The 27,223-nt window shown below is 45.1% G+C and overlaps 1 protein-coding gene across 2 annotated transcripts in view; it reads right to left on the reverse strand.

Annotated features, from left to right (window-relative positions):
• Nucleotides 1-27,223, reverse strand: part of GPD2 (glycerol-3-phosphate dehydrogenase 2) — a 300,869-nt gene that overhangs the window by 107,555 nt on the left and 166,091 nt on the right. For both annotated transcript variants that reach the window (XM_082261353.1, XM_082261354.1), the window contains exons 7-9: nucleotides 26,785-26,949; nucleotides 22,330-22,474; nucleotides 13,872-14,065 (exon numbers count right to left, since the gene is read on the reverse strand). In XM_082261353.1, coding sequence (XP_082117479.1) covers nucleotides 13,872-14,065; nucleotides 22,330-22,474; nucleotides 26,785-26,949 — 504 coding nt within the window. The remainder of the gene's footprint in view (nucleotides 1-13,871; nucleotides 14,066-22,329; nucleotides 22,475-26,784; nucleotides 26,950-27,223) is intronic.

Here is a 27,223-nt window from a genome sequence, read left to right on the forward strand (position 1 = left end):
CAGTGTCGCACGACCGAACAATTGTCCGTTAAAATCACGCAGTGCCGAATCGCAAAATAGGCCCTGGTCTTTGAGCAGCCACATCCTCCGGGGCTAAAGCTGTTAAATACCACGGCCTGCCTGAGTATTGTTGCTGACCATGTCCATCCCTTTATGACTACAGTGTACCCATCTTCTGATGACTCCTTCCAGCAGGATAATGCTTCATGTCACAAAGCTCAAATTATCTCACCACTGGTTTCTTGAACATGACAATGAGGTCATTGTACTCCATGGCCTCCACACTCACCACATCTCATCCAATAGAGCACCTTTGGGATGTGATGGAACCGGAGATTGGCATCATGGATGTTCAGCCGAAAAATCTGCAGCAACTGCGTGATGCTATCATGTCAATATGGACCAAAATCTCTGAGGAATGTTCCCAACACCTTGTTGAATCTATGCCACGAAGAATTGAGGCAGTCCTGAAGGAAAAGGGGGGTTCAACCCGGTACTAGCAAGGTGTACCTAATAAAGTGGCCAGTGAGTGTATATTGTTGGGTTTTCTATACAAAAAGAGAACAAAATTTAAATTGGGCTTGAAATTCACACACATGAGTGAATGAGTCACAAAAAGTGATTCATCTCTCTCACTTTCACTTGCGGATGCCTTTGTCAGAGGTTTCCATTAGAAACAGTATGCCTAAAAGGCAACTCATTTTGTACTTGATATTTAGATAACCCACACATAATGCTGTGGGAATTCATTGTCATGTATTACATATAGTATACAGTACACAAAAAAAATATACTATATATATATATATATATATATATATATATATATATACATACATACACACACACACATATATATATATATATATATATATATATATATATTTATCGGAAATTGACCCTCAAAAATGTAAACTGTTTTCCATTCAAAGATCAATCTTAGACAGACTAACCCAATAACAGCATGTACATGTAAGGGTTCATCAAGAATGATCAGTATTTTTCCAATAATGGAGGAAAAAATAGACTGATACAAGCAACGTGTGAAAGATGCATTCTAAGAAAACAAAAGCATGGAATAAGCACGAGGAAGATCAGAATGGTGTTATCTCAGCTATGACACAACCTTACAAAGGAAGTGATAGTATCAGTCAATCTTTCAGAAACATCTGCTGACTAAGGAAAGATCGAATCGAGCTGTTCAGGGAAGTTGTGGATCTGAAACGCTACAAAGAATGTGAACTCAAACCAGGAATTGTCTACTTCAGACAAAAGTGTTTTTTAATAAAAGATAACATTATAAGTTTCAGCTTGATCTAAATAATATTACCAAAGTGTAGTAATGTGTTTACAACAATATCATATTTGTTTATTATACAGTGCCTTGCGAAAGTATTCGGCCCCCTTGAACTTTGCGACCTTTTGCCACATTTCAGGCTTCAAACAAAGATATAAAACTGTAATTTTTTGTGAAGAATCAACAAGTGGGACACAATCATGAAATGGAACTAAATTTATTGGATATTTCAAACTTTGTTAACAAATAAAAAAACTAAAAAATCGGGCGTGCAAAATTATTCAGCCCCTTTACTTTCAGTGCAGCAACCTCTCTCCAGAAGTTCAGTGAGGATCTCTGAATGATCCAATGTTGACCTAAATGACTAATGATGATAAATAGAATCCACCTGTGTGTAATCAAGTCTCCGTATAAATGCACCTGCACTGTGATAACATCAGAGGTCCGTTTAAAGAGCAGAGAGCATCATGAAGAACAAGGAACACACCAGGCAGGTCCGAGATACTGTTGTGTAGAAGTTTAAAGCCAGATTTGGATACAAAAAGATTTCCCAAGCTTTAAACATCCCAAGGAGCACTGTGCAAGCGATAATATTGAAATGGAAGGAGTATCAGACCACTGCAAATGTACAAAGACCTGGCCGTCCCTCTAAACTTTCAGCTCATACAAGGAGAAGACTGATCAGAGATGCAGCCAAGAGGCCCATGATCACTCTGGATGAACTGCAGAGATCTACAGCTGAGGTGGGAGACTCTGTCCATAGGACAACAATCAGTCGTATACTGCACAAATCTGGCCTTTATGGAAGAGTGGCAAGAAGAAAGCCATTTCTTAAAGATATCCATAAAAAATGTTGTTTAAAGTTTGCCACAAGCCACCTGGGAGACACACCAAACATGTGGAAGAAGGTGCTCTGATCAGATGAAACCAAAATCAAACTTTTTGGCAACAATACAAAACGTTATGTTTGGCGTAAAAGCAACACAGCTCATCACCCTGAACACACCATCCCCACTGTCAAACATGGTGGTGGCAGCATGATGGTTTGGGCCTGCTTTTCTTCAGCAGGGACAGGGAAGATGGTTAAAATTGATGGGAATATGGATGGAGCCAAATACAGGACCATTCTGGAAGAAAACCTGATGGAGTCTGCAAAAGACCTGAGACTGGAACGGAGATTTGTCTTCCAACAAGACAATGATCCAAAACATAAAGCAAAATCTACAATGGAATGGCTCACAAATAAACATATCCAGGTGTTAGAATGGCTAAGTCAAAGTCCAGACCTGAATCCAATCGAGAATCTGTGGAAAGAACTGAAAACTGCTGTTCACAAACGCTCTCCATCCAACCTCACTGAGCTCGAGCTGTTTTGCAACAAGAAATGGGCAAAAATGTCAGTCTCTCGATGTGCAAAACTGATTGAGGCATACCCCAAGTGACTTACAGCTGTAATCGCAGCAAAAGGTGGCGCTACAAAGTATTAACTTAAGGGGGCTGCATAATTTTGCACACCCAATTTTTCAGTTTTTTATTTGTTAACAAAGTTTGAAATATCCAATAAATTTTGTTCCACTTCATGATTGTGTCCCACTTGTAGTTGATTCTTCACAAAAATTTACAGTTTTATATCTTTATGTTTGAAGCCTGAAATGTGGCAAAAGGTCGCAAAGTTCATGGGGGGTGAATACTTTCGCAAGGCACTCTATCTGCAGGCTCTGCGTTCTGCTTTGCAGTGCTACACAATGGTTGTGCTTTACATCTCCTTCTCACAATGCAAGTCTATGGGTCAGCCAACTCACTGAAAACAATGCACTCCCTGAGAAGTTGATGTTTTATTTCAACAGTAGTTAGGGAAAGACAGTAAGGCAGGCCATACATTCATTATGTAATTTTATTTCCTTTAACCACAGTTTGAAGGAAAGAAAATTGCTGGATTCCCCCATCAACAAAAGTCAGTGTTGATGCGGGAATCCATCCTGCTGTGCTATTGTATTCTGGCAGTGGGAGCTTCCTCAGCCATCAGAATACAATGGTCACTTCCGGCGGCTTCAGTACAATCAGCCTACTCATAGATGGTTGGAAATTTGTCCGGTTCCTGTTGAATTGGCTGAATTTCAATCCATCTATGGCCAGCTTATTTGTACTGAGACACTGAGCTATGTCTAGTGACTGATCTACAAATCTACACCTGTGGTAAGGAAATAAGAAGGCTTCTACTGTTAACATTTCCTTCTGAAAATACTACTTTCCTGGTTATCACAGTAACTAATCATTTCAGTATTCAGTAGCGGGGCAAAGCTCCCCTTTTCATGAAAAAATCCCCCTAAGGTGAACATTGAAGAGAGATAACACCGCTCAGGCTAGTCAAAGTCTACGATTCAAGGTGGGTGCTGAACCTTGGCTCATCACCAGGAGAAGCATGAAAGAAGAAAATGGTTGCACACCACCACGGAATCCAATGAAGAAAAGTTCTTTATTCACATGAGTGGTACAAGGTACAGCAGGCTAGGACAGTAGACACGTTTCACACCACTGCTACGTGCTTGTTCACTAGTGACAGGGGAGGGAGCTCCAGCACACAACCTGTAATTGACAGCCTCAGCTTTGTTCCTGTGTGCTGTGTGAAGGGGGTGAGCGTCTCTCCAATCCAATCGGCTCTCAGCTCTCCTCACTGGGCTCTGCAAAGTGTAACTTCAGCTCCCGCCCCCTGCTTTCTATAGGCTCAGACAAGCTATATAAATGTGGGACTTTGAACAACTGTAGAGATGAAATTGCAGCAGATAAACAGGTACAACTTAAGTAGGAAGATTTGTTTCATTTCTGTGTATCACCTGAGGCCAGTCACTTCACTGGGCATATGTAAGGGTTTACAACCACTTTAAAACACAGACACGGTGATGTACAGCCAACAGGAAATGTTCAAGTCACTCACGTTGGCAGCTGAACAAGGATCCATCCACTCTGCTGTGAGAAGACTCGGGAACTGGCACATAACATGGCCCTTGATCAAGTAAATAGGGCATTTAGCTTAGCTTCTTTTTTTTAATTACTGCTGCAGCAATTAGTTAACAAGAGCTTGGGTATGGCTCATGGAACGAGTCCTGTCTGGAGCAAATATACCAGGGTCTCAGACTCTCGTGCAATTATCAATCCCAGAATGCAGATAATTACAATACCAATGTCTTGTGACATAGGTCATGTGAACAAAGTGGAGATTCTGAAATGAAAAACAGTGCTAATCGTGTAAGCTCATAATAACTCTACTTTAATACCCTAGGCAGGAAAATTCCCTTAAAGCCCATCTCTGGGTGGAACACATGGGTTAAATGCTTGTTTTTGTCTATGTGGGGCTGAGAACAGCACTTTACTTACCTGATCCTCCACTCCCCTCTATTTTTCAATGCTCCAGCAGTGGACAGTTCTTTGCCATCCTCATGCATTCTGGGATTGATAACTGCATGAGAGTCTGAAACCCTTGTAAATTCGGTCCAGCCAGGAATTGTTCCATAAACCATACCCTCGACCACTTGGTAACTAATCTCAGTGCTATGGGCTCTGCATTGTTCTTGATTACATCAGAGAGCATCTGACTGCCAGAGCAACAGGGAGAAGAGGCTGCGGGGACCGGTCTTACAGCCTGAAGGATCTCGCTGGAGTGGAAGATCAGGTAAGTAAAAGCCCTTTGTGCGGTCCCTTAGATATATAAAATAATGTAACCCTTGCAATGTGGGGTCAGCCCCACTGCAAGGGAACATTTTGGTTTTGCAAGGAATTCAGCTTTAACCGTACCTTGCAATGTTTATGCCCAGGTAGAGAAGGATGGGGGGGGGGCTTGTAGAGACAGCAGTGCAGTCAGATTCTGCCAATGTAACTTCAATTAGAACTATAGGCAAAACTTCTTTTTTCATTTTGGATAGAGCAAGGGAGGGTTATAATCAGTGGTGGGATTCAGCCGGTTCGCACCGGTTCCATAGAACCGGTGGCTAACTTTCTGCAAGTTCGCAGAACCGGCTGAATCCCTCTGCGCGTCTGAGGACGTGTAGGACAATTGAATGTCCCGCGCTCGGGCAGACGTGGCGGCCGGGGGCGGAGCAGTGCGCCCGACCCGCCCATTCTGTTACAATAGCGAATGAGAATTCGCTATTGTCACATGATCCTCCTCCTGGCCAATCAGGGAGCGGGTCCTCCCGCTTCCTGATTGGCCGAAAGGCAAACACCGTGCCATTGGACGAGGAGGAGGCGCCGCGGGAGGACTCGGAGACGCGGAGAGCCGAATGCGAGACCGTCCGTGAGGTAAGTGCATGGGTCTCGCGGGGATCGCTGGCACTCTGCAATTGGGGGCAATGTTGTGGCTGGCGCTCTGCAATTGGGGGCAATGTTGTGGCTGGCGCTCTGCAATTGGGGGCAATGTTGTGGCTGGCGCTCTGCAATCATTGGGGGCAATGCTGTAGCTGGCGCTCTGCAATTGGGGGCAATGTTGTGGCTGGCGCTCTGCAATCATTGGGGGCAATGCTGTGGCTGGCGCTCTGCAATTGGGGGCAATGTTGTGGCTGGCACTCTGCAATTGGGGGCAATGTTGTGGCTGGCGCTCTGCAATTGGGGGCAAAGCTGTGGCTGGCGCTCTGCAATTGGGGACAATGTTGTGGCTGGCGCTCTGCAATCATTGGGGGCAATGCTGTAGCTGGCGCTCTGCAATTGGGGGCAATGTTGTGGCTGGCGCTCTGCAATTGGGGGCAATGTTGTGGCTGGCGCTCTGCAATTGGGGGCAAAGCTGTGGCTGGCGCTCTGCAATTGGGGCAATGTTGTGGCTGGCGCTCTGCAATTGGGGGCAATGTTGTGGCTGGCGCTCTGCAATTGGGGGCAATGTGGCTGGCGCTCTGCAATTGGGGGCAATGCTGTGGCTGGCGCTCTGCAATTGGGGGCAATGTTGTGGCTGGCGCTCTGCAATCATTGGGGGCAATGCTGTGGCTGGCGCTCTGCAATTGGGGGCAATGCTGTGGCTGGCACTCTGCAATCATTGGGGGCAATGCTGTGGCTGGCACTCTGCAATCATTGGGGGCAATGCTGTGGCTGGCACTCTGCAATCATTGGGGGCAATGCTGTGGCTGGCACTCTGCAATGATTGGGGGCAATGCTGTGGTCACTGTGCATTGAAAGGGGGGCACACTGGTCTCTCTGCATTGAAAGGGGGGCACGCTGGTCACTGTGCATTAAAGGGGGCATGTACACTGGTCACTGTTCATTGAAAGGGGGGCACGCTGGTCACTGTGCATTGAAAGGGGGGCACGCTGGTCTCTCTGCATTGAAAGGGGGGCACGCTGGTCACTGTGCATTGAAAGGGGGGCACGCTGGTCACTGTGCATTAAAGGGGGCATGTACACTGGTCACTGCATTGAAAGGGGGCAAGCTGGTCACTGTGCATTAAAGGGGGCATGTACACTGGTCACTGCATTGAAAGGGGGCACGCTGGTCACTGTGCATTGAAAGGGGGCACGCTGGTCACTGTGCATTGAAGGGGGCATGTACACTGGTCACTGATGCATTGAAAGGGGGCACGCTGGTCACTGTGCATTGAAAGGGGGAACGCTGGTCTCTCTGCATTGAAAGGGGGAACGCTGGTCACTGTGCATTGAAAGGGGGAACGCTGGTCACTGTGCATTGAAAGGGGGCACGCTGGTCTCTGTGCATTAAAAGGGGGAACGCTGGTCTCTCTGCATTGAAAGGGGGAACGCTGGTCACTGTGCATTGAAAGGGGGAACGCTGGTCACTGTGCATTGAAAGGGGGCACGCTGGTCATTCTGCTGGGAAAGTCGGAACTGGTTACTAAAATTTTTGAATCCCACCACTGGTTATAATCCCTGTCACATTGCAGAAATTTCCCTTCACTTTTCCCAAAGCCAAACAGGTGGAGGGAGAGGAAATCCCTTTAAATTATGGAAATTTCTTGGGGACCCCCAGATCACCAGAACTACTGTCCCCATTGGAAGATTTTCCCTCTATTACTTTTCTAGGGACATCCCAAAATTTGGGATTTTCTGTTACTTTTAATGAAAATGGTAAACAGGACAAATAGAGAGGATGAATCTCCTTAACAGAGACTCAGACAGCAATAAAAACCTGTGCAAAAAGGTAAATCAGCGCAATTAAATATAAAGTGGTATAGTGTTAAGACCCAATAATTTGGGACACAAAGAAAATACAGCAGCTATATAGAACCTCCTTCACTAACGGGAGAAATGAACTATAGACAAATATGTATACAGCGCTATAAAGTGATATGATGCACATTGTCACTTTATTTGATTTTATATAGCGCTGTATACATATTGGTCTATAGCAATAAAAACCTGACAAACATTCTAATCCCTCTACACTCTATCCAAATCTAAAAAGGAAAGTTTTAGGTATTTAGGTATACTTTAACTCAGAGGAAACCAATTGCAATTGGGAAAGGTCAGCCCAACTGATGTTCCCCCCAGTAACAAACAGGCTACTTTTCCAAAGGAATTTGCTTAAAGGAGCTCAATAACCTCATTGTGTTGCTGATTCTTCACTGTTCAATTAGCTGACTGTGTATTATACATTACATCTCTGCAGTACACACACATTTCCTCCTGTTTTTCTAAAAACACTGCAAATACAAAAAAATCCCTGCTGATAAGTCGGAAATCCAGTGAGCCTCTAACTTCCTGTTTGAGCTGACAACATAATGCCTCTGTACTGAAATCACAGGCAATTTTTTTTTTCAGCCCTGCCTGAGTATATTTGTGCTAAACTACAGAAAACACCCCTCCTTTTCTCATAACCATAAGGGGGTGGTGATCTGTCGTACATAACCTGGAACTCAGGCAGTACCTTTTGGGATTTCAGAGCAGCAGGTCTGTCAGCTCAAACAGGAAATTAGGAGCTCACTGGATTTCTGGCAGATCAACGGGTATTTTTCTGTACTTACTGCATTATAAAAGACAAAAAACAATAGAAAATGTAAATGCACTGTAGAAATGTACTGTTTTTTTCTTTTAATTTTGCCCAGACCTAAACTGTTTTATCTGTAACAACACATATGGGTATCAGCTACCTGTTAATGCACTGCAGCAGAGTGTGCGAGTCACAAGAGTGCAAGACTGGCTGAAGAGGGTTGCCAATAAAAAACTTCACCTGTGCAAAATCAGCATTAAAAAGTCTTTAATCACAGATGTATTAACCAATAATACAGACATTACAGATATGTAAAGTTATTTAATAGAAAAAAAAATAAAATTGTTTTACCAATTAAAAAATATACAAGGCATAATCACTAGAGGAAAATGCTACTTGTAACTGCAAATTTGCCACCTGAATGCAAAACCTCCTAACTGAAGGCAGAGCAGTTTGTGATGCAGCCGTGTAATTGTCAATGTGACGGCTTTTCGCTATCTATGTGAAGTGTTCCACCACAGGGGTGCGTACCGCACAACAGGAGACAGGTACTTTGCACGGAAATAGAAACAATAAAAGATGGCTGTCACCTTAAAGGATCCAGATCAAATGACAAATTGCTGTCATCTTATAGGACATATTGAATAATTGCACGCTTCACGTACGCCACTTTATCAGAAGAGATATACATTATTTGTGTCTGCATTTATCAAGAGTGCATAATATGGAGCTAGTTGTGCAGTAAAGCAAACTCACTGCACTTATCACAGGGATGTCTGACATGTCCAGGAAGGATCCAGTATTGATAATACAGTTTTTAGAAAGTCAAGTTTGCACATTTTTCCTATGTAATGATCAGTTACTTAGAACAAGATCTAAAAAGATTTAGCAATCTCAAATATTGCCGCAAGAAAACAGATTTCAGCTGTGTTTCAATTGTGATGTTAGCCAGCACTGTCATGAAATTTAAAGCGGTATTAAACCCAGGAAGCATATATTTATGATATTGCAGCTTATCAACTCTTAGATGTGATGGCTGCACTTGTTTCCTTTATAAGCTTACTTACCTCTTTTTTTATCTGGCAATCTGGCCAGTAAGGATCCTTTCACACAAACGATCCGATCAGATCCGCCTGTCAGTTTTTCAGGCGGGCCTGATCGGATCCTCCATGCATCCCTATGGGGCAGCGGATGTCAGCGGTGACATCTCCGCTGACACCCACTGCTATCTGCTTCCGATCCTATCCATGAAATCCAGACGGATGGAAACCCTATTTTCCATCCAGCGGATCGGATGTGAACGGACAGGCGGTCCGTTCTCATCCGATTCCCCCATAGAGGACAGCGGGGATCTGACAGTTCAGTCTCCGCACACAGAGCGTAGACGGAGGGGTCACCTGCCTGCTCAGCGGGGATCAGCAGATCGATCCCCCGCTGAGCAGAGAATGGGCCGCACCATGTGACATGTGAAAGGACCCTAAGTCTGTTGTTTTTCGTAAGAAAATCTCTCTTGCAGTTACAGGGATGGGACAGACCATTTAAAACCAGGTGGTGTTGACGCTCCAGGTATATAGACAAGACAAAACAAAACAAATTTAAACCATATATATTGGAATAAAAATACACAATACAAGTCATAAGTCCATGAACAAGGTCCATAAATAAAGTTCCAGGTAGGCTGATGGTGAATAAGCAACAAAGGGCAAAAGCTCATCAGAAGAGTGAAGTCAACTCTGTATGTGTAGACAAAAAGGAGACAGGAAGAGCGCCTCTAAGTGCAGTGACATAATAGGTACAAGGTTAACAATTGTAGACTCACATAGGTAAAGGATAAACGGCTCATCAGACGGAACAGGGCCCGACGTCCTTGCGCATGCTCTGAAACGGGTTGTGTTCCTCTTCCGCCCTTCAGTGACGTCACGTGCCCTGACGCTGCTGCCCAAGCCTCTCTCCAGACTCTGCCTACCCAGAAGACCGTGAGTGCCGACACCCTCCCTGTCTCCCACTGACATCTTTGTGCTGTAGTCTTGGATCCCGGCTACACCGCGCCACGATCGCCATTGAGCCCTGTTCTGTCTGATGAGCCGTTTATCCTTTACCTATGTGAGTCTACAATTGTTAACCTTGTACCTACTAAATTACTGCACTTAGAGGCGCTCTTCCTGTCTCCTTTTGTAGACACATTTAACACTAGCAGGGGTGCATAAAATGATCAGATTTTATTTTTTATCTATATAAAACCTTTATCCCAAAAAGGAAAAAACGGTTTGCTATAAATAATTATAAAGTATTATCTTAAGCTTAGCTTCAATTTGCTAGTGTATATAAAATGATATTAAAGACTAGTTTTGTTTTTAAAAAAGAAAAAAAAACATTTTTATATTTACTATACCTCCTCTGTGCAGTGATTGTGCACAGAGCAGCCTAGATCCTTCTCTTCTCGGGTCCCCTGTCGGAGCTCCTGGCCCCTCCCTCCTGCCGAGTGCCCCCACAGCAAGCAGCTTGCTATGGGGGCACCCGAGCCGCGCCGTATCCATTCAGACACGCCTTTCTCCTCCTTGGCTCACTGCCTTTGATTGACAGCAGTGGGAGACAATGGTGCCGCTGTTGTCTCAGCCAATAAGGGAGAGTCCCCGGACAGCTGAGAATCTTGTTCAACATTGCAGGATCGAGATAGGACTCAGATAAGCATTAGGGGGCTGATGTGGGCTGCTGCATACAGAAGGTTTTTGTCAGGAGGGCACACGCCAGGGGAGGGTCAGGAGGGCACACACTTGGGGAGCCAGGTGGGCATACACTGGGGGGGGGGGGGTTAAGACAGCACACCAGGGGGCAGTCATGATGCTTTAATGAGCCCAATTTCTCACTGTGCTACATGAAAAGGAGATGCAATCCCATTTGTCAGCTAACAGCACCTCTATGCTAAGGTGCAGTGACTCAGCAGACTTCGCATAGGGGTGCTTGTAAACTAATCCACAATGTCTGCTAGCTGAGTTTGCCTCCAGGAACATTTACTCGGCTCCCTCTGCTCACAACTCCCTGTTCCAGGCAGGTGCGATCTCGGGGTCAGGCACATCCCCATCCTGCCCACTCAGTCAGCAGAAGCCAGGAGGCTCCCGCCAACTCAAGTAGCAGCCTGCAGGAGAGAGGCTGGAAAATTGCTGAGGGAGGTATAGGGGGCGGAGAGTCAAGTGCTGATGTGTAATGGCTGTGAGCTGTCCCGACCATGGTTCTGATTTCCCGGGGCGCGCTCGGCCTCGGAGTAATATTTTCTCAGGGAGGAGCAACCGTCCTGTTGTCCGCCCCTCCCCCCCGGATCCCCTCCTAGGTTGACCACTACTCCACATGTCAGGGAGTGGGTCAATTAACTAAATCATATAATCCAAACAGGAATGGAATGGAGGAGGAGGAAAGGAGGAATTATCTGCCCAACTACATGATTGATACCAACATTTTCTTGGAAACATGAAGCACCTTAACCACTTAACGACCTCCCTATTGCAGATTTACTGCTACAGGGCGACTGTTTTGTGCAGGATCGCATACAGTAAAACCTTGGATTGAGAGCAACTTGGTTTAAAAGCGTTTTTCAAGACAAGAAAAATGTTTTCATAAATTTTGCTTTGATAAACAAGCAATGTCAGTGTCCAATTGTTCACCACAATTAGCACAATGCTTTTTGTGTACCTTGTTGTATTGTACCTACCTCTTATTAAAACATACATTTTTACAAAATGAGTTTTGTGCTTCCCCCCCCCCCCCCTTTCAGAAGCTCAGTATTACTTCTTAACATTTTCTCAGAGGAGAACCTAGGAAGGTTTTCCATCAAGCTAACCTATAAATACAGCTATGGTAACATGTACAATTGACAGAGACAGGTTTACCTTCTCGCTTATGTACACTACCTTTAAAATCTAAATCTAAATCCAAGAACAAAATGTAAAAATATTGCTCCTGTCCCTGGGTGACAATGCTCACCCACTAGAATGTATCCAATGTATGTAGGAGCAACACTTTCATCCTAGGCTGCTTCATCCTTATTTGAACTACAGAAAACTTCACATTATTTTTTTTGTACTTGCAGCAATATATGGGGACAACTGAATGTATTGGAGAGATGTACTGAATTTTTGCACAGCACTTTAGCAAGGAAACTTAAACTAGATTATTTGTCCTAAAAAAGGCTGCAACTGCTTTTTTCTCCATAACCCAACAATGCCTTTGAGTGAACTTGGTTGTAAAGCCGGCTATATACATGGTTCTAAATGTTGTCTGAGTCAGCACAGTCTGCCTGAATTGCGATTCATGTATGTGCACCATGGTTATACAGAAGTCGATCTACTGATCACATTCTGTACAACCAGCCTATCGGGTGTTTCCCGATCGATCAGTGCAACCGGCTATAGCCAAGCAGCAATGATTAGTGTGTTCGGTTGGCGGGGAAGTCTCCTCGCAGTCAGAACACAATTGCACAGTGAGAGTTTTCCCCCCTCCACAATATGTGGATGGCGAGATCTGATCTTTTTTTTCCGTTCAACCCGCTGGTTAAAGAGGAAGTAAACCCTCCTCTGACACTTTTACCTATAGGTAAGCCTATATTAAGGCTTACCTATAGGTACTGTAAATATCTCCTAAACATGCACCGTTTAGGAGATATTTACCTTACATGCAGCCAGTGACATCACTGGGGCATGCGCTCTGAAGGAACAGCCGCTGGTGCCGTTTCTTCAGAGCCCCGTGCCGTGACCGTCGGCTCCCGTGCACGTGCGCGGGGGTGACGTCACCGCGGCTCTGGCCAATCAGATGGCCGGATGCCGCGATCCCGGAAGACATGTCGCCCGTCATACAGGTGAGTGAGCTAGCTCATTATGGGTTTCTCTTTCAGGTTACAGCAAAAAAAAAAAAAAAAAGTTTAGAGGGTTTACAACCTCTTTAAAAAAAAAAAAATAAATTATGTATGGGCTGCCTAAGTCTGCAAGACTCCAGTGCTGTAGGAAAAAGGCCCACTCAAGATCCCAGACAACAGAGGACAGGAAGATGGCCAAGTGTTGTAGGCTACCAACACCGAGGCATTTTATTGTGAGAAGTAAAGAGTTAAGGCCTCATGTGCACTGGATCTTTTTACAGCTCCTGTTTTTGGCTTCAGACGTTTTTTTCTGCAGCCATTAAACTCCCCAGCATGTTATCCTATGTGTCCATGCACATATAGGCTGTTATTAGGAGTATTTCAGCTGTAAAAACACTCTAACTCTGAAAAAGGGGACAAAAACATGGCTATTCTGCGTTTATCAGCATTTTAGAGGCATAAGCTTTTGTGGGAATATAGCTTTGCTAAAAAAAAAATGTAAAAAAAAGCTACAGCTGAAAAACACAAAAAAAATTTTTGAAAAACGCTACTGCAAAAAAGCTGAAAAACTCTTTCTACAGCTTTCTGCTGGCGTTTTGATAACCTCCAGTGTGCATGAGGCCTAAAAATGAGCAGCTTGAAACTGCTGGCCTTGTGGATTCTGGCTACATAGCAATATTTTGGCAGTGTTCACAAAAACGTTAGTTAACATACAGAGAGTGTTTTTTTCTGCAGCCTTTGCAGCACTGCAGAGAGTACCAAATGACTGCCTATGATTATAAATTGCTTTAGTTTTTAGACACATACCTTCTACATCACTGCTAAGGTAGTTCCGTACTTCAGTCAATATGAAGTTGATGTCTTCCTCAGTGGGACAGGGGTGATGTGTGATTTCAGTTGGAGTATCTGTGGTGCCCGCTATGGTCATTTTCTCCCATGGCAGGAAAAATATCACCCTGCCATCACTGGTGGCTGGATCCAGAAGTCCCATATTATCTGGGCTGAAAGACAATGCACATAAATGAGGAGTTATTGTGTATTTAGAGTCAGAACACATTCTGAGCCATTACTGCAACCAATTTCTGAACCCTGCTAAATAATCAATTAGCCAATGAAACTGTTGTCTAAGCCAACATGCAATAAGAAAGCACCGAATCACAATGATTTTAGAGAATTCTAAGTAGGAAACAGAGCTTGGGTATGTATCTCCAGAAGGATATAGATACTCTAGAGAGAGTTCAGAGAAGAGCTACTAAACTAGTACATGGATTGCAGGAAAAAAACTTACCAGGAAAGGTTAAAGGACCTTAACATGTATAGCTTGGAAGAAAGAAGAGACAGAGGGGATATGATAGAAACTTTTAAATACATAAAGGGAATCAACTCGGTAAAGGAGGAGAGCATATTTAAAAGAAGAAAAACTACCACAAGAGGACACAGTTTTAAATTAGAGGGGCAAAGGTTTAAAAGTAATATGAGGAAGTATTACTTTACTGAGAGAGTAGTGGATGCATGGAATAACCTTCCTGCAGAAGTGGTAGCTGCAAACACAGTGAAGGAGTTTAAGCATGCATGGGATAGGCATAAGGCTATCCTTCATATAAGATAGGGCCAGGGACTATTCATAGGATTCAGATATATTGGGCAGACTAGATGGGCCAAATGGTTCTTATCTGCCGACACATTCTATGTTTCTATGTTTCTATTACGCCACCACATACATAAGCATTTACAAAATTTTAACACAAACACACACAACACACTAGTGCTATAAAGTTTGCATACCCTGGCAGAATTTGTGAAATGTTGACATTGATATATTGAGATATTGAAAATATGCCAACAAACTGCCTTTTATTTAACCACTTTTTACGCAGTTCTACTGCGGCAGATCGGCTCTGTTACACAAAACGACGTACCTGTACGTCGCTTCATGTAGCAGATAGTGGGGGCGCGTGCGCACACGCCGATTGGCTAGAGGGGGAGCCAATCAGCGGGTCCGGCGGACACGATGTCCGCCGGGCACCCCTGATTGCTCCCCATGGAGACAGAACGACGGTCTGCCGATGTAAACAAGGCAGCCTGCTGTTCTGTCAGTGATGAATACAGGGATCCTGTGTTCCTCCTGTTTAGGAATACAGGTCTCTGTGTTCATCCAGTGAGTAGATCCCCCAAACAGTTAGAAAACAGTCCCCTAGGCTCACACTTAACCCTTTGATCGTCCCTGGTGTTAACCCCTTCCCTAGCAGTGTCATTAGTACAGTAGCAGTGCATATTTTTAGCACTGATTACTGTAGTAATGTCACTGGTCTCCCCAAAAGTGTCAGTTAGGTGTTCAAATCTCTGATCGCCACCATTACTAGTAAAAAAAAATAAAAATTAATAAAAATGACATAAATCTTTCCCCTAGTTTATAGACGCGATAACTTTTATGTAACCCAATCAATATACACTTATTGGGATTTTTTTTTTACCAAAAATATGTAGCAGAATACATACTGGCCTAAAATGATGAAAAAAAATAGATTTTTACATTTTTATTTTTTGGGAATGTTTTATAGCAGAAAGTAAAAAAAAAAAAAAAAAAAGTTTCTTTTTCCAGAATTGTTGCTCTTTATTTGTTTATAGCGCAAAAAAAAAAACTTACCCTCAGCTTCTTAAGCAAGGCAGTGGTCGTCTTGGAGGTGTGTTTTGGGTTGTTATCATGTTAAAATACTGCCTTGCGGCCCAGTCTCTGAAGGGAGGGGGATCATGCTCTGCTTCAGTATGTCAAAAAACAAGTTTATCTTGGTCTCATCAGACCACAGGAAATGGTTCCAGTAATCCATGTCCTTAGTCTTCTTGTCTTTAGCAAACTGTTTGCAGGCTTTCTTGTGCATCTTCTTTAGAAGAGGTTTCCTTCTGGGACGACAGCCATGCAGACCAATTTGATGCAGTGTGCGGCCTATGGTCTGAGCACTGACAGGCTGACCCCCCACCCCTTCAATTTCTGCAGCAATGCAGGCAGCACTCATACATCTATTTCCCAAAGACAACCTCTGGATATGACGCTGAGCACCTGCACTCAACTTGTTTGGTCGACCAAGGCGAGGCCTGTTCTGAGTGGAACCTGCCCTGTTAAACTGCTGTATGGTCCTGCCCACCGTGCTGAAGCTCAGTTTCAGGGTCTTGGCAATCTTTTTATAGCCTAGGCCATCTTTATGTAGAGCAACAATTCTTTTTTTTTCAGATCCTCAGAGAGTTCTTTGCTATGAGGTGCCATGCTGAACTTCCAGTGACCAGTATGAGAGAGTGAGATCGATAACACAAATTTAACATACCTGCTCCCCATTCACACCTGAGACCTTGTAACACTAACAAGTCACATGACACCGAGGGAGGGAAAATGGCTAATGGGGCCCCAAAACTACTTTACATTGTAGCAAAGTGTCATTTCTTCAGTGTTGTCACATGAAAAGATATAATAGAAGATTTACAAAAATGTGAACTCACTTTTATGAGATGTTGTGTGTGTGTGTGTATATATATATATATATATATATATATATATATATATATATATATATATATATATATATACACACACACACACACACACACACACACACACACACACACACACACACAGTATATATGGGATTTCCAATGACTGGAATAAATGGGTATGCATGGAAAAAATAGATTTTTGTAAAATCTTGCTGTAAAATCCTTTTCTCTTAAGCTCATTGACAGACGCAGTCCTCTTGATTAATATCAAATCGGGTTATACTGCCCTCTACAGGAGTAGGACACTAGGCAGAAGGAAAACGTTCTGGCCACACCTTAGGGGCAGTCCCAGAGGGTATATCCTCTCTCTCCCTGCTACAGGATGTCAGTTATGTCACAAAGCAGTGTCAGAGAATTTAACCCAACCCAACTCAAAAGTAGAGGGGCGGGTACTGCGTCTGTCAATGAGCTTAAGAGAAAAGGATTTTAAGGTAAGATTTTACAAAAATCCATTTTCTCTGTCGCTCATTGACAGACGCAGTCCTCTTGATTAATATCAAATCGGGACGTCCCAAAGCAGTGCCACAAATGAGGGGTGGGATAACAGAAATCAAAATTTAAATCCGGAAGGCCCAACCGGTGCCGACTAGAAGTCTTAAAGGCTCATCAAACCAAAGGATGAGACTCAACTGAAAATCCAACAGAAAAAAACCCTCGAGGTAGTCCAACGGTCTCCTAAAATTGCGGCCTGCAGAACCTTGCGGCCAAAAGAAGCATCTGCCGATGCCATCACATCAACTTTATAAAATTTTGTAAAGGTATGAACCGACGACCAGGTAGCCGCCTTGCAAACCTGGACCACTGACGCCTGATGGCGGAAGGCCCAGGAAGCACTAAGCGCCCGAGTGGAGTGTGCCTTAACAGGGAACGGAGGATTCCGACCCTTAATAGAATAAGCCTGTACCACCGTCTGTCTGATCCATTTGGAGATAGTCGCGGCAGATGCAGGCAACCCCTTTTTGGGGCCATCCGTGATCACAAAAAGTGAATCCGTTTCACGAAACGAGTCCGTAGTTTTCAGGTATACCCTGATTGCCCGAACCACATCCAAGGAATGTAACGCAAACTCCCGAGGATGACTGGGCTTAGGACATAGGGAAGGCAAAACAATGTCCTCATTCAGATGAAACTCTGAAACCACCTTAGGAAGGAAGGATGGATTCGGACGAAGAACCACCTTATCCCTATGAACCACCAGATATGGGGGAACGACAAGATAATGCGGCCAGTTCTGACACCCTGCGTGCAGAAGTAATGGCCACCAAGAAGGCCACCTTCTGGGATAAAGTAAGCAAGGGAATCTCCCTGATATTTTCAAAGGGAGGTTTCTGAAGAACCGACAACACTAAATTAAGATCCCAGGGCAGTAAGGGCGCGCGCACTGGCGGAGCCAAGTGCGGCACCCGCTGGATGAAATTCCGCACCAAGGAATGGGTAGCCAAAGGTTTCTGAAAGAAAATTGCTAACGCTGAAACCTGACCCTTGACAGTACTCAAGGCCAGCTTCTGCTCAACCCCCTGTTGCAGAAAAGCCAAGATTCGGGTCACCGAATAGGCCCCTGGAGGAAATCCAAAGGATTCACACCACGCAATATAAGACCTCCATGTGCGATGATAGACTTTCCTGGAAGTCGCTTTCCTTGCTTTAATTAAAGTAGGAATAACTGAAGTTGACAATCCCTTGTCCTTCAGCACCTGAGTCTCAATAGCCAGGCCGTTAAAGCCAGCGATTGTAAAGCAGGATGGAAGATCGGTCCCTGAGACCGCAGATCCTCCCTGAGAGGAAGTCTCCAGGGAGCGTCCGCGACCAGCCTGACGAAGTGGGCGTACTTGGGTCGACGAGGTCAGCCCGGAACTACCAGGATAACTGGAATTCCCTCCACCTCTATCCTGCGAAGAAGCTTCAGCAGCAACTTGAGAGGAGGGAAGACCATACAGTAGCTGATACTGTCCCCACGGGGCGACCAGCGCGTCTGCTGTGTTCGTTCGCGGATCTCGGGAGCGGGCTACCAAACTCCGCGCCTTCCTGTTGAGCCGAGCTGCCAACAGATCCACCTCCAGGGTGCCCCAATGAAGGCACCGCTGGTGAAATATCTCTGGATGAAGAGGCCATACCCCTTGATCCAGAATCTGACGGCTGACATAATCTGTCTGCCGATTTTCCATCCCTGGAGTGAATACCGCGGGGATAGCCGGAACAAACCGTTCGGCCCAATGAAGAATGCTGGCCACGTCTATGGCCGCCAGGGTACTCTTGGTGTCCCCTTGGTGATCGACATAAGCCACGGCCGTGGCCTTGTCCGATTGAATCCAAACCGGGTTGCCCTGGAGCTGCTCGGTCCAGTAAATCAGACAAAGTCTGATCGCTCTCAGTTCCAATACATTTATCGGTAACCTGGATTCTGTCAGAAGAAATTACTTCCCCTGGCTGAGCATCGGAGACCGAAGCCACCAGACCAGAGACTTCCTGGTCCACTCGCTCAACCGGATTCCGATTGTCCAGAGAATCGGGATTCCGATTCCATCTGAAAAGAATCTCCTTTTGGGGAATTCGGGTATGCGACTGGGCATACGGTACTGCCTCTAAGAAGGCCACCATCAGTCCCAGGACCAGATAGTTCAATCTCCTGGTGGGAACTAGGAATGATCTTTTGCAAAAGTGAAGAAAACGTTCTGCTCAAGGAGCGGGAACTTCCGCTCCCTGTTGCATCAAGTCCATTACTGCTCCCCGCAAAGCTTTTAAGCGATCCGGGGATAGTCGAATGTTGGAAGGGAAGAATCGCACCGGTAGAAGTGATCGAAACTCGATTTTGTATCCCGACCGCATGACCTCGCGAACCCCTTTGTCCGGGATTCTGGAAAACCATGGATCCGGAAACCGGTGAAGACATCCCCCCACCCCAGAGATGGGTGGGGGCGCACCTTCAGGCTGTCTTATCTTCAGGTTTGGCTGAGTCTGGTTTTTGTTTACCCGACCAGCGCCCTCTGAAACCCCCTGAAGGGGCTTTGGAGGACTTCCCCTTATCTCCCGCCCCAGCGAAGCGAACAAACTTCTTATGAGCGGAAAAGGAAGGTCCTTGCCTGTTACGAGGTCCTTTACCTTTAGCTGTCTGTGGTAAAAAAGTGCTCTTACCCCCAGTGAGATCCTTTATAATATCATCCAAGGTGGCCCCAAACAGGCGATCCCCCTGAAAAGGAAGATTAGCCAAAGTCTTTTTGGAACCTTGATCAGCCGACCAGCACTTTAACCACAACACGCGTCTGAGGACCACTGCCGAAACAGATGCACGCCCTAGCAAGGGAGTGGCGTCCAGAGCGGCGTCACAGATGAACTGTAGCCCTTGGAAAATTTGCTCCAGCAAATCTGATACTGCCGGGGGGATACTTCTCCCTTTTATGTCCCGGCGTAACAATTTGGTCCATTTTGTCAATGTTTGTGAAACTAAACCAATGGCAATCACTGGCCTAAATGTTGACCCTATCAGGGAAAAAATGGAGCGGGATTCGGCTTCCACTTTTCGATCCACCGGATCCCTAAAGGACGGAGCATCCTCCAACGGGATAACAGTGGCTTTATTTAGTCTGGAAATTGGTGGGTCCACCACTGGTGGTACCGTCCATTTCTTAAGGAGGGATTCCTCAAACGGATAGCGCCTAGCAATGCGTTTGGAAATAGCAGGGGTTCGCTTTGGACGATCCCATTCTTCCTTAATTAGATTACCAAAGCATTTGGGCAAGGGAAAAACCTTCGCCATTTTGGTAGGCTTGCTGGTACCAAAGGGAATTTCAGAGTCAGCTACCTCTGCTGGTGTAACCTCAAGACTTAAGGTTTCCCGGACAGACATGACTAGTGCGTTCACCAACGCTTCTTCTTGCGCTATGGCGGAGGCAGATATGTCCTCCTCACTGTCTGAGGAGACCGTACCTGAAACAGCAGCCCCAGAAGAGGGACCTGCAGCTGCAGTGACCAGCTCAGAATCCGTATCTGAAGTTTCAGATGAAATAGGGGTAGGCAGGGGTCGCTTCCTTGACCTCCGTCCCTGACAGGCCACCTCCACCCGGGATACCAAAGACTCCAAAACTGCTGATAATGCATCAATCACAAGTGGGGTACTGGAGGGCCCTGCGGCCACCTCGAGGGGATCAGGTGGGGATACATGTGTGGCAGGGTCCATGATTATTCAAGACACTTGCCAGCAAACGAAAAAATAATTTTTTTCTCCTAGTCCCCCAGCGCAACAACGCCCCTTAGTGTTACCTGAGAGAGAGAGAGACCCCAAGGCTCACCACCTGATGCACAGAAGTTTCTATCAACCTGCTCCCAGCACTGTCTGTTACAGACAGGAAGTCTTTGGCTCGCTTTCCCGGGTAAAGGAGGCGGCTCCGCCCCTTTACACGCCTTCCAGCGCCTCCCAACTACTCCTCAAGGTGTTTGGTCATCTCAAACATGGCCGCCCCCATGCTGGAGACACGAGGCTACGCCAAAATGGCGGCCCTGCGCGACCTGCGGGAAAATGGCGGCGGCCTGTGGAAGATGGCAGCGGCCTGTGGCAAGATAGCAGCGGCCTGCGGAAGGTAGTTATCGGCCTGTGCGGCCTGCGGGAGGTGTACGGCCTGTGGGAGGATGGCGGCCTGCGGGAGGATGGCGGCCTGCGGGAGGATGGCGGTAGTCCAGGCACAGGCATCGCCCTGTATTGCACCTTATGTATCAGGTAAGATGCTATCACCCTCTTACATGGCCATCCTAACAGTAATGCCAGCCACTGACTTCAGTCATGGTCCCTTACAGTGTCCCTCATACAGTGACTTCCGATTGTCAGCTCCCAAACCAAGCCTTCTGGTTCCTATTCACTAAATCACCCTCAAGAGGGGGATCTGTGACACCTGTTATAGGATAGAGGGGGGATCCAGGATTATAAAGGTCCAGTCATCCCAGGGAGGGGCCCGCATCCACCCACAAACCCGGCAGGGGGGAGAGGGGGAACATTTTACTCACCATACCGGAACAGGCGGGCGCCACTCCTGACAGAACCCCCCTCTCCACCGAGGTGGGGGGGCTGTCGACCAATACGGACGCCGTGACTCGGTTTCCAACTGCTCGTCGGCATCCAGGCGAGACGTTTAACTCGCAGGGTCAGTCCCCGTCCAGTGGGACTATGTCGTGGCCGACCCAGCGCGGAGCTAGGGCCTGCACGCGCTCGTAGGCTGACTGGGGTGACCACTGGATCCTAACATCCAGCCCGTCGCCCAGTTTCAGCATACTTGCTTGAAGATCTCACAGGAATAACTGGAGAAAAAAGCTGCCTAAAAAAAAATGTTTCTAAAAAAATCTTGCCAGGACCAAAGATCCCAGCAAGGAACTTAGGTCCTTACTCCTAACTAGACAGAAAAAAACTGACATCCTGTAGCAGGGAGAGAGAGGATATACCCTCTGGGACTGCCCCTAAGGTGTGGCCAGAACGTTTTCCTTCTGCCTAGTGTCCTACTCCTGTAGAGGGCAGTATAACCCGATTTGATATTAATCAAGAGGACTGCGTCTGCCAATGAGCGACAGAGAAAAAAAGTTTCTTGTAGATCCCACCCGTTGGCACTATATCCAGGGCTTAGCTTACAAAACATTTAAAAGTGATTTGTCACTTTGCCCAGTTAGGGCCCATTTACAGCTTGGTATAAGATATAAATCTATTCTAAGGATTAAGGGTGAATCACATTACAGTTACCTGTAGTATCCAGGCATGACAATGTGCACGCCGGCACTTGGCTGGCAGATTTTGCTGACCTCCTGATTGTCCATTTTACGCACAGAGTCTGTGAACGGTCCAGTGGCATTGATAACACATTTGGCACGGACATCAAACTCTTGCCCTGCGATAGAAAAACTGCATTTAACCTCATAGTGTACATGACTCTTAAAACCTATATCTTTGAAGATTTTTTTTTTGGGGGGAGGGGGGGCAATAATATGAAGAATATTAGGCATCTGTCCAACATCTATCAATTATACAAAGGGAATCATATCTTTTCTATGGTTTTCACTCATTTAAAATGTGTTTTATAACAGCTGTTATTACAGTGCTTCCCAAACTGCCTTTAACTGCCCTTGGGGGACTATTTCTCCAACCCACATCAGCTTTAATGGCATCCCAGTCTTGGTCCGTAGGGTTCAATATTGAGTTGGCCCACCCTTTGCAGCTTTAACAGCTTCAACTCTTCTGGGAAGGCTGTCCACAAGGTTTAGGAGAGTGTCTATGGAAATGTGTAACCACTCTTTCAGAAGCACATTTGTGAGGTCAGGCACTGATGTTGGAGAGAAAGCCTGGCTTGCAGTGTGCGCTATAATTCATCCCAAAGGTGTTTTATCGGGTTGATGTCAGGACTCTGTGCAGGCCAGTCAAGTTCCTCCACCCTAAAGGAATATGTCTATGGGAATGTCTGACCATTCTTCCAGAAGCACATTTGTGAAGTCAGGCACTGATGTGGATGAGAAGAAGGCCTGGTTTGCAGTCTCCTCTCTAATTCATCCCAAAGGAGTTCTATGGGGTTGAGGTCAGGACTCTTTGCAGGCAAGTCAAATTTCTTGTACCCCAAACTCACTCTTTATGGACTTTGCTTTGTGCACTGGTCCAAATCATTTGGTGGAGGGTGGATTATGGTGTGGGTTGTTTTTCAGGTGTTGGGCTTGGCCCCTTAGTTCCAGTGAAGGGAACTCTTAAGGCGTCAGCATGCCAAGACATTTTGGACAATTTCATGCTCCCAACATTGTGGTAACAGTTTGGGAATGGCCCCTTCCTGTTCCAACATGACTGCGCACCAGTGCACCAAGCAAGGTCCATAAAGACATGGATGAGTGATTTTGGGTAGGAGGAACTTGACTGGCCTGCACAGAGTCCTGACCTCAACCCAATAGAACACTTTTAGGATGAATTATAGTGGAGACTGTGAGTCAGGCCTCCTCGGCTAACATCATTGCCTGACCTCACAAATGTGCTTCTGAAATAGTCAAACGTCTGGAAGAATGGTAAAACATTCCCATAGACACTCCTAAACCTTGTGGACAGCCTTCCCAGAAGAGTTGAAGCTGTTATAGCTGCAAAGGGTGGGCCAACTCAATATTAAACCCTACGGACTAAGACTGGATGCCATTAAAGTTTATGTGCATGTAAAGACATCCCAATACTTTTGACAATATCTATTTATCTCTCTCTCTCTTTGTGTATGTATATATATATATATATATACACACACACACACACACACACACACACACACACACACACACATATATATATATATATATATATATACAGTGGGTACGGAAAGTATTCAGACCCCCTTAAATTTTTCACTCTTTGTTATATTGCAGCCATTTGCTAAAATCATTTAAGTTCATTCTTCTTCCTCATGAATGTACACATAGCACCCCATACTGACAGAAAAACACAGAATTGTTGACATTGTTGCAGATTTATTAAAAAAGAAAAACTGAAATATCACATGGTCCTAAGTATTCAGACCCTTTGCTGTGACACTCATATATTTAACTCAGGTGCTTTCCATTTCTTCTGATCATCCTTGAGATGGTTCTACACCTTCATTTGAGTCCAGCTGTGTTTGATTATACTGATTGGACTTGATTAGGAAAGCCACACACCTGTCTATATAAGACCTTCCAGATCACAATGCATGTCACAGCAAATGAGAATCATGAGGTCAAAGGAACTGCCTGAAGAGCTCAGAGACAGAATTGTGGCAAGGCACAGATCTGGCAAAGGTTACAAAAAGATTTCTGCTGCACTTAAGGTTCCTAAGAGCACAGTGGCCTCCATAATCCTCAAATGGAAGACGTTTGGGACGACCAGAACCCTTCCTAGAGCTGGCTGTCCGGCCAAACTGAGCTATCGGGGGAGAAGAGCCTTGGTGAGAGAGGTAAAGAAGAACCCAAAGATCACTGTGGCTGAGCTCCAGAGATGCAGTCAGGAGATGGGAGAAAGTTGTAGAAAGTCAACCATCACTGCAGCCCTCCACCAGTCGGGGCTTTATGGCAGAGTGGCCCGACGGAAGCCTCTCCTCAGTGTAAGACACATGAAAGCCCGCATGGAGTTTGCTAAAAAATACCTGAAGGACTCCAAGATGGTGAGAAATAAGATTCTCTGGTCTGATGAGACCAAAATAGAACTTTTTGGCCTTAATTCTAAGCGGTATGTGTGGAGAAAACCAGGCACTGCTCATCACCTGTCCAATACAGTCCCAACAGTGAAGCATGGTGGTGGCAGCATCATGCTGTGGGGGTGTTTTTCAGCTGCAGGGACAGGATGACTGGTTGCAATCGAGGGAAAGATGAATGCGGCCAAGTACAGGGATATCCTGGACAAAAACCTTCTCCAGAGTGCTCTGGACCTCAGACTGGGCCGAAGGTTTACCTTCCAACAAGACAATGACCCTAAGCACACAGCTAAAATAACGAAGGAGTGGCTTCACAACCACTCCGTGACTGTTCTTGAAAGGCCCAGCCAGAGCCCTGACTTAAACCCAATTGAGCATCTCTGGAGAGACCTAAAAATGGCTGTCCACCAACGTTTACCATCCACTCTGACAGAACTGGAGAGGATCTGCAAGGAGGAATGGCAGAGGATCCAAAAATCCAGGTGTGAAAGACTTGTTGCATCTTTCCCAAAAAGACTCCTGGCTGTATTAGATTAAAAGGGGGCTTCTACTAAATACTGAGCAAAGGGTCTGAATACTTAGGACCATGTGATATTTCAGTTTTTCTTTTTTAATAAATCTGCAACAATGTCAACAATTCTGTGTTTTTCTGTCAGTATGGGGTGCTATGTGTACATTCATGAGGAAGAAGAATGAACTTAAATGATTTTAGCAAATGGCTGCAATATAACAAAGAGTGAAAAATTTAAGGGGGTCTGAATACTTTCCGTACCCACTGTATATATATATATATAAACACTTTGATAGCTTGGATATAAATTGAGCTAGTAGATACACTTGGCAGAGTAGCCATTTTTTTTTGCTTTGCTGGGGTAAATAAAAGCATAGTGAAGGGGCATACCATTTAATAAAAATCGGGAAATACTGCTATACACAATCTAGCAAACATAATTTATTGTCTACAGTGGCGATTAACATAGCCCCATTGGGAATATTTGAAGGTAGTCAATGCTATTTAATCCTGGTTTGCTGAGGTACACTAAACACACATTGCATGTTACCATGTGTTGCTTTAAAACAGCATCACAATGGACCAAGAAAAAAAGCATTTTTGCAATAAAGCGCACTGAATATTAGCCCGTTGCACTGCAACACAATGCTGCTGAAAAGGTTCAATAGGATGCCATTTAGAAAATATGGCACCACATCAGACCTAATACACCTAATGTGCATTACTGCAAAGCAATGGTGTAAATGGGCACTTAGCAACATGCACTGCAGGTGAATCAATTGCTGTAATTTAAAGCGGAACTCTGTTACAGAAAACATTGCCCAAATATAAGAGAATTCTGTGTTCTTACATGAATCGTGGGGTGTTCTGTGTGGTGTCATTTGTGCAGGAGCTTCCTGAAATAAAGACCAGTCTCCGCTGCTTACTTTACACATGCAGGGTGCCTGGTCTTTCCCCACCCCCCTTCCTCTAGTTGTCTGTAGTAGGTGGAGCCTGCTGGGTTCCTCCCACAGTTCTGCTCTCTGCACAAGTTATGTGCAGCATAGTGATGATGTTGGCTTTGCTTTCAAATAAGTATAACTGGGTTTGCAAAGGTATTTGGTGCACAGATTTATATCCACTGTGGCTATTTAAATTTTTAAATTAACAATTTTGTGCACAGTTGAGTTTAGCTTAAAAAAGAAAACACCAGGAAGATACACCTGCAGCGAATGATTGGTGAATGTCACATTTACTTTTTTTTTTTATTATTATACTTATGCCCTTTGCAAAAAAAATAAAAAATCATACGGGCATGACAAGGTTTTTTAATTTCTGTTCAGGTATGAAAAACTTTTACATACTTAAAATCCTATTAATTGATCTTTTACATAAAGCTGAGGTTACGTTTTATGGTCCTCTAATACAATATTTACAGGAAAACACAGAAAAGAAATGAAAAGCATCTTTTTGTTTGAATTTAGGTATTACAAAATGCACAAACGGGCTACAAGTCTGATACCTGTTAGAACGTCTTTGCAGCGTGCGCCGCAGACGCGCTCCCTGCCGCTCAGCGGATCTGTCTTCTTCAGCAAGCGTACCACTTCAGTATAATTGGCTGTGGCAGCCCCGTACCTGGCAGCAGTGAGAGCGATGGCGAGGTTCATCCGAGCATCGTTGTGTTGTCCTGCAGCGGAGGGCACAATCAAGGGAAGGACATGAGTCACCTCAAGCCACTAACTTGTGCTATGGAAGTGTGTCAAAACCGATATGTCACAGCTGTCCCTGTCACACTCAATCTGCATGATGGCTGGCTGGATCTCACAGGGATTATTTAAAGATACATTGTCTCTTCCACATCACAGCGTTAACCTGCCCTATGACTTCATGTCACCACTTTGCTTATGTACATGAGGACCTAATGATGCTGTTAAAGGAATTCTATCTGTTTCTTATAAATA

Source organism: Pelophylax lessonae (genome assembly GCF_965119305.1).
Source record: "Pelophylax lessonae genome assembly, chromosome: 6".
Lineage (NCBI taxonomy): Eukaryota > Metazoa > Chordata > Amphibia > Anura > Ranidae > Pelophylax > Pelophylax lessonae.